Source organism: Limulus polyphemus, unplaced genomic scaffold (assembly GCF_000517525.1).
Source record: "Limulus polyphemus unplaced genomic scaffold, Limulus_polyphemus-2.1.2 Scaffold2032, whole genome shotgun sequence".
Taxonomy (NCBI): domain Eukaryota; kingdom Metazoa; phylum Arthropoda; class Merostomata; order Xiphosura; family Limulidae; genus Limulus; species Limulus polyphemus.
The window spans coordinates 189,954-198,726 of NW_013667642.1; the positions used below are offsets into that span (position 1 = coordinate 189,954).

The window sequence follows — 8,773 nt, forward strand, 5'->3', positions numbered from 1 at the left end:
ACGCAACAATATCTTATCCAAACTTCTGGCTTAAATTTAGCGTTATTTAAAGCTTCATTTTCAAAACTATCCATATAAAAGCCACATAACAATGGCGACAAGGGGGATTCCATAGATAAACCCTCTTTCTGTTTATAACGATTTTGATTAACTTGGAAAAATGGATTATCTACACATACTCTTGTTAATTTCAACTGTTTTCTATTAATTTATTCTCAAAACATCTAATCACGTCATCTAATGGTGTTTTAGTAAACAACGATATTACATCAAATGATAACAGTAAGTCTTCCTTTTCTAATTTTAGGTTTTTAATCTTCTCTACAAATTCTATAGAATTTTTGACTGTATATTTGTTCTTATTTCTCAAAACAGAATACTTTCGTTTTATAAATTTTGCTATTTCATTAGATGATGAACCTATATTTGATAGAATGGGCCTAAAACTGTTATTATTTTTATGTATTTTTGGTAATACGTAAAACCTTGGTGCAATAATTCTACTTGGTACTAAAAATTTTTTTTCTCTCTTCAGGAGTTAAAATGAGGCTATTCTTAACATTAGTTTTTACGTTTTCATGATATTTGTTTATTCTTAAGCTTTTCATATACGTACTTTATTTCAATATGTCTTCTACCCCCTTGTCATAATCACCTTTGTTAAGTATTATGGTTTGTCCTCCTCTTTCTGCTTTAAGAACGATTATATTACTATTTTCTTTTATTGATTTTATAATCAACATTTCGTTTACTATAGTTCGGTTTGAATTTTTTAATAATTTTATGACATTCTATTCTAACAGTCTTTACGTCATTAGGACTTCTTACTTTACTTAACCCAGTTTCAATATTTGTTATAATTTCTTCCTTACTATAACTTGTTAACCTACATGCAAACCCAAGCTTTTTTCTAACACTTCCTGTTGTTTAGTATTTAACGTTTCATTCGAATTATTAACTATTTTAGGATTCTCTAAAATATTCTTATATTTTTCTGGTAATGTTCTTAACTTACTTTGATTTCCTTTTTCTATTAACTTATAAAATTTATGATATAATTTTATCTTATATTTATCAATGTCTTTCTTCGTACGAATCCAATAGGAAATTTCTCATTCTAACCAGTTTTGCCCATTTTCTTTTGCTGCCGACAAATGTAATTGATACACTTTGTACTCTAGGTCTGCTATGAAACTTCTTTTTGTTGTATCATAGTCCTCAATATTTGTTGCTTAATCTTGTGTAAACAGTGGCCGATTTTCTTTCATGTTACTTTTTACTTGTATAAACTTTGAGTTGGTGCTATTTCTTTTGCATTTCACCAAAAAAGTTAATTAAAGTATCTTCCTTTTCAACTTACTCCTGTCTTATAAATGTTTTCGTTGTAAATCCTGTTGCAGTTTTTTCCCATATTCCTTTCCTCAAAGACAGGTGGTATTCCAGATCTACTAAAAAATTTCTTTTTGGTGTATTGTAATCTACTCTATCTGTTGATTGAACCTATATGGATAATTTTGAAAATGAAGCTTTAAAGAACGCTAAATTTAAACCAGAAGTTTGGATGAGATATGTAGATGACATATTCGTGGTGTGGTGCCATGGCAACAGTAAGCCACAAGAATTTTCTAGTTATTTGAATAGTAAAGAACCATCAATTCAATTCACGTATGGAATTGAAGAAATAATAGTTTACATTTTCTGGACGTACTAGTCAAAAAAGAAATAGATGGTAACTTGGAAACATCAGTTTATAGAAAACCTTTTGTTGTTGTTATGCCACCACACCAGGAATCTCATCATATAAAAGCACAAAATATTACTGAATTTTATACATATGTTTATAGAGCTTTAAAAATATGTTCAAGACAGGACTTAAATAACGAATTGTTATTAAATAAGTATATAGCTATTGATAGAGGATTTGATCCAAATATAGTAGACAAAGCATTTGAGAAGTTTAACAAAAATGTAAATTCCGTTAAAGATATCACATTAAAATTTGTTTATTAAGAAAAAGATACTTTAAGTTTACCTTACGTTCCATGTTTAACAAGTCAATTATATAAAGTATTCAAAAAGTATCAGAATTTTTACTCTATCTTCAAACCAATAAATAAGATGTGATCGGGAATGCTAAAGGCAGAATAGAATTAACAGATAAGACAGGTATATACAAGATAGAATGTGAATGTGGTAGTGTTTATATTGGTCAATTACACTAAGGAAATATGTAAATAACAGTGAAGTAAGGGGGAATATATAAAATAGTATTGTAAGTTACTCCTGAGGATGAAGTAGATCATGTCGAAACATGTACTTGCAGAGTGATATTTTATAGTGGAAGCCGTATGGCTTCAATAAAGTTTTTATTGTGTAAACATAAAACGTTGTATTTAATTATTTATTATAATTTAAAAAATCTTTCTCTTGTCTGTTCACATGGGCTGGGCTTAGGGATACAAAGTAATAACTACTAAATGCTATTGATGAAAATATCAAGTTGACTGAGTTTACAATACTTGTAGATATTACTTGACTGTCTAGTGAAGTAAAATTCTTTGATGATCCACTCTGGATGTCTTGTATTAGTTATAATAAAGTTAGGACATTTTTTATGAATGTTGTCCATTATGAAAGACATAGTAATATGAAATATGTTCTTTAAAATGCAAATTTACAATAATATAAAAACAAACAATACAATAAAAGACAATTCAAAATAATCAACAATATAGTAAAATTCAGTTTTTAAATTAAAAATAAAATTGTAAACTATACGAAAAGTAATTCACAAACAAATTTTTATACAAGTTGAGAAAAACAAAATATGAATGAGTGAAGTTTATGACATAGAGATCATTCATAAAAAGATTAATATTCATGCAAGAAAAAACATTTGTATCATTAAATTAAAAATTGATTAAAATCACATAACAATTAACAAATACAATAAAAAAACTTCCTATTTTAACAAAACAAATGCAAGTTTCAAATAAATACAACTAATTCATTAAGGAAATAAAAAAACAGTAATCATATCAATATTTTTAGATTATTTTTGTAAAATATAGTATTATGCATATAATCTAAAATATATATATAATTTCTATGGATTATTGCCAGATCATTTGAAAATTGAAATTTTGACAATTGAAAAATATATAGATTAAGTCATAAATATCTAAATAAATCTGGTCTGCTTTTATATTAATACTAGTTATTCTGATAAAATAACTCATTTTTCATAAAATAATAAATTCAAGATACAGTCCTTACTATATGTTTGTTTTTAATTTTAGAACTATTATCAGATATAAGAAAATCAAATGATGACATGAAAGAGTAACAAAAAATATGATAAACAAATGACAAATACTTATCATTTCACATTTGTTATGAAACTTTATGATTATATTTTATTATTTGAGAAATGAGGATGAGTCATTTTGATTTTTTTTCTGCAAGAATGGGAAGTCTTTTTATAAAGATAGGTCCTGTGGTGATACACATTTGGAATTGGACCATTCTTCAGCAAAAGATATTTTACGATTACTTTCTGCATGATCTTTCCTATCCAGTTGTTTTGCTGTTGAATAATGTGGAAGTCTGATAACATTCTTTTGATACATTTCTAAAAATACAGCCTTACTGTTGTGAGAAGTTTTTTGGCATCTAGAAACAACGCAATGTAAAGTTTTTGATACATTTGCTTCAGTATTGTAAGTCCTTTATGGACTGTTGTAGGCTTTATACCAAGCCAAGTGAATATTTAAAACTCTGTATGTTTGAGATAACAATTCTTGTTGGCTTTTAACAATCTTAAAAAAACCTGTTTGGTTACTGCATGTTATAAATTTCGTCATTCAGTTACTACTGTGTTTAGACGAGTGTACTTCATTGTTGAATTTTGTGGAGGAATAATCTTTGTCAATAATGAGATGTTCCACAGTCTATGTCCTTGGACAGTATTTTGTAACTATCCAGGCCCTGAATAAAAAAGAAATACATCATTAAATTTTCAGATGAAATGAAAGCATAAGAAATAGTTGGTCAACTGCCGGAGGCAGGATTTATTTGAGACTTTGGTACTGAAAGTTCAAATACTATTTCTATCATGAGTTACAATAAAGTATCTAGTTCCAAAATACTACCTAAAATCTGGTTTAGTTCATTTTTCATTGCTTCAGATAATTTGAAACCTCTCAATAACCTGAGCATTCAGTATTTATCAACACTTAGTGTCTTTGAGACAGAAAGTTATGGTTTACATTATCAAGACATTAAAATAAAGTAGGAAATTAGGGAATGGATGTACACAGAATGAATATTTTTTTAGTAATTTAAAGAAATGTAATATTAAAATTTTCATTCTCTCTTGTTTTTCCCCAAAACACTAATTACTGGCAATTTTGAAAGGGTCAGCATCCATTATTACTTTTTGAAGTGTTTCTATGAGAAAGCTTTTGAATTTGAACCTTGTAAGCTATTTCAATGAATTATAAAGAAAGTTGTATATGTAAACTTTTTATATCCTTACTCATTAAAGAAAGATATTTTCTTAAATCTAGATGAGATATATTTCAATTTCTACAACATCCTTTTGTGGCAATGATTCAGTCATTGTTGATGACTTGATGTTGATCTTTTTATTAACTTCATCATAAGGTGATATGAAATTAGTAATGGTCTTATCCATATGTGTGAAACGTTACTCTTATGAACAGTTTGAAAATTACAAAAATATAATTATTAATTTTATCAGGTTAAATGACCACAAATAAAAGGAAGATTCAAAAGCCAGCAGACAAGTACGGATAAACATGGCAGTTAACAAAAAACACTTCAGAGATAAATTTTGAATTACTGAACAGAAGGGAGGCACCCAGTCAGCAGCACCTGACATTATAAGGGTTTTGAACCAAATAAATGGTTTGACTCTCACTTTTACAAGGCACCCACACCTGAAGGTGTAAACTTTGAACCTTCTGATCCACTGCCTGATATCCTAACTACTATGCTATGTTCAGCCCAAAATGCATAGCATGATACATGTTGATAATAACAATTGAAAAAAATGAAACACTAGACTTAAAACACAAGTGATATGGTAAATTTTCAACTGATTATACCAGTCGCCTGATGTATAGGATACAAACAACCTTCATGGTGTAAAAAAGCACAATTTTACTATGTAGAATATTAAACAACGTCTCTACTAAATGTTGCAGAGCATTCCATCAGCAAAACTAGACCTACTGCTGCTCTAACAGATTTAACGGGTGACACCCAAAACCATTATCTCCCCAACTGTAGCAGTTGTACAGTTTTTGAACATTACCCCACACAAATTTCACAAGAACAGTAAACTGCACCTTCACTAACGTTACAACCTTAAGAAAGCTTTTCACATGTCTATAACAAATATAGACATTCTTGAAACTTTACAGTAGTTACCATGTGATATAGTTGAGGGCATAAGGCTACCATACAGTATCTACTGTAACTGATAGTTTATATCTCTCAAAAAAACTATATTATGTTGCTCAAACCATGCCTTAACCTTGATTTCTATTCTTAGCTAGGATAGGCATCTTTAACGAAATATTTTATCTCATAGATTGATAGTCATACATCTGTAGTCTTAAGGTGGCTTTTATTCAAACATATAAATTGATATATTATGATGATACTATATTCAACTTGAATACTTACAGCTTTTGGAGACTCTTCTTGTCTAAGTGTTTCCAAGTGACTGTCTTTTCTCAAAACTATATGCGATAGAAATGAAATGAACAGTTAAAATTACAAAAAAATCATTTGCTTCAATACTTTAATGCTATTTGAAACAAAAATAATATAGACATGTCAATACTTACATTTGCACTTTTAAAGGTGAATAAATTTGATAGTAATGAAGGAGTTCACAGGGTCAATATTTCTACTAAGTAAAATGAATGTTAATTCAGATATTTCCAGTGCCCTTTTTACCATTTGTTTTAAATCAGTTTATACAAGTTAAACTCGAAACTGTCCTAAGTATGCAAGTGGATATTTTGGCAGTTACCCTTATGAAACTTAACCAGAACTTTCAAGTAGTTATCAATGACCTAACAAAATCTCTAGATTCCTTTTACTTCAACCTTACTTTATTACACAAGTGATGGCCACATAATATTTGCATCATTTCAAAGAAAGTCTATCAATCTACTTAAAATTTATAAGATCTCTGTATGTATACTTTTCTTTTTAATCAGAAACCCACTTGTGAAATTTGATATCAAAATTAATACTCACAGCATATCTTATCAAATTGGTGTTACAGCTTTGTTTGGTTTAAGCAAAATAGCAGGATATGACTGTTACTCTTATAAAATACCCACAGCTGAAAATGTTTGGTGTGTACAGTGGCAACATGATACAAACCTTGGATCTTCCAAATCTCAGTCCACACATTAACTGCTAAATAAAAGTAGTGTCTGAGAGGAAATATGTGGTTTTAATATGTTTTATTTTGGATGCAAATACTTAAATATAATAAATAAGATTCTAAGTATAACCTTAAAAATAACAAAACACTATAAAAAAATGGTGGCCTTCTTACATTCTATACCAGAAACAGAAAATTCATCTTGCACAGATACTTACTGTGTTTATCTGGACTACAATTTATCAGTTTATATTCTCGATCTAGACAAAAGTTCATTTCTTGGCACAAATGTTCCACTGTCTTTTCCAAAAAACAACAATAACTTACAGCTCGACGGAGTTTCCAAATCTATAAAATAAAGTACAAGCACAAGTAATTAAAAAACAACAACAACAACAGAAAAAAGAAGTCTAGAATAATACTACACAGTCTGTAGACAAGTGGTTCCCAAACTGGCAACACCCTAACCCACTTACCTTGATTTGTGTGACATCCCTGCTGCCACGTGCAATATATATATATTTTTTTATGGTCTAAATTATTCCCCGTTTGATGACTCTTGCAACACCACTACCAACTTCACATAGCTTGGAAACCACCGCTATAAACCTCCATATATAGACTGAAACTGAAATACTGGCATAAAACTAAAAACAGCTATTAACTTGATGTCCTGGTAAATGTATCAACATAATAATATTTTGTCACCTTCTATATAATTTTACTAAAAAAACATTTCAAGATATATTTAGTCTTTCACCTTTTAACACTATTTGTACTATTAAATTCAACCTTAAGCTTCCTTTTGTGTGTGTGTACGAGCCTTTTCAGTCATGGATTTTTTTTAATCTCTTTTGGTTGTTCTAATCTTTACTTTTTCCCCCTCTCTATCCTCAATATTGGCTTAAATTACTTTGCTCTTATCTATTTTCCTTTGTCATTCCCTGATTTTTTTCTATAGCTTCACTAGATTTTGATATTATGCTAATACCATTTTGGCAGATGTATGATCATTGCTGAATTAAATTTAACCTTTACATCATTCATTATTATGTTTTCAGCATTTAGCAGTGTTTGATATTATGTTTTCAAAAAAGACTTTAAGAGATTTAATCTTTCCTATTACTTGTTTTCTAGCTTATACTAAAACATCTGTTTCTTTATTTTTCATTTCTCTTTATGATCTCTTGATCTGCAGCTAACTTATCTTAATCAAGTCTACCCTAACATAAAAAATAGGCAGAATTTACAGCCATCTTTAGATCTTTACTGAATGGTATTTCCTCAGGCCTATTCTTCTCTGGAGTTTAAAACTCCACTGCACTTTTAACATTCTCAAATTGTTAGTTATTGTTTCTTCTAGTTATAAACTCTCTCTTTCTTCGACCAACAACAGAGGCATCCCTAGGTGCCTAAAAGATTTAGGGTTCGAAACCATTTAAGTATGATATTGATCGTGTTTTTCTATTCTGATTTTTCAAGACACCTACTGGGGATTCGAGGCACTATCAAAGACAGTTGGGGCATGGGCCCTGTGCCTAGCAATGCCTCTGACTGATAAACTGAACTCCATATCAGCAATGTTATGATCTAAAGTTAGCATAGTTTTAACTACTTTTTTACTGAATAGCTTTTTAAGACTCTGTCCATTCTTAATACTAGAAACTTCCCAACAATAAAGATCAAACCTCATTTGCACATTTGGTTATGTAATGCCGTTGTCTGACTGTAGAAACCTCTTGCTGTGGCTGAAATTAACATATAACTCTAAACTGCTTTAACTGACATTGGTATGTCCTTCCCCTGTTCTATAGGACTCAAACTCACAAAGATATGTAATAATCTATTTTAGAAAGACCATTTTGCACCGAATCATTCAACAATTTTTTCAAGATGGATTATATCTAAAATTTCAATTTTTTGAACATCACAAGTTAGATTTTTCAGCTCTTTTTTGAATTCTGCCTCAGTTACTAATTATGTCTTTAATAATCTTGACAAATCTTCATCTCATAATACAGAACATACATGTTTGAAAAATGTGAAATAATAGAAGGTATTTTTACAACACAGTTTTAATGATCATGAAATGACAAACTGGGCTCTTGTTTCTTGCTTGTTTATTTTTAAATATATGGAGTTCTCTTTTAATACTCTGAAGTTATTCTACAAATTTCATGATGTCCTCTCACCAATCATCATCAGAACATGGCTATCTTACCTCTGTTTGTTACTGAAACATTTGTTTCAATAGCCAGATTAACAGAGATGAAAGTGTCCCTTTCCTAAAAATCCTGAAAATAATCGAAGCCAAGTAAGGGGGGTCCGGCACCCAAAATCCTGCAT

The 8,773-nt window shown here is 29.6% G+C and overlaps 1 protein-coding gene across 2 annotated transcripts in view; it reads right to left on the minus strand.

Annotated features, from left to right (window-relative positions):
• Positions 1 to 3,170: 3,170 nt before the first annotated feature.
• Positions 3,171 to 8,773, minus strand: part of LOC106465727 — a 34,509-nt gene continuing 28,906 nt past the window's right edge. For both annotated transcript variants that reach the window (XM_022393643.1, XM_013925965.2), the window contains exons 6-8: positions 6,646 to 6,775; positions 5,713 to 5,768; positions 3,171 to 3,987 (exon numbers count right to left, since the gene is read on the minus strand). In XM_022393643.1, the coding sequence (XP_022249351.1) occupies positions 3,928 to 3,987; positions 5,713 to 5,768; positions 6,646 to 6,775 (246 nt within the window). In that variant the 3' untranslated portion in view covers positions 3,171 to 3,927. The remainder of the gene's footprint in view (positions 3,988 to 5,712; positions 5,769 to 6,645; positions 6,776 to 8,773) is intronic.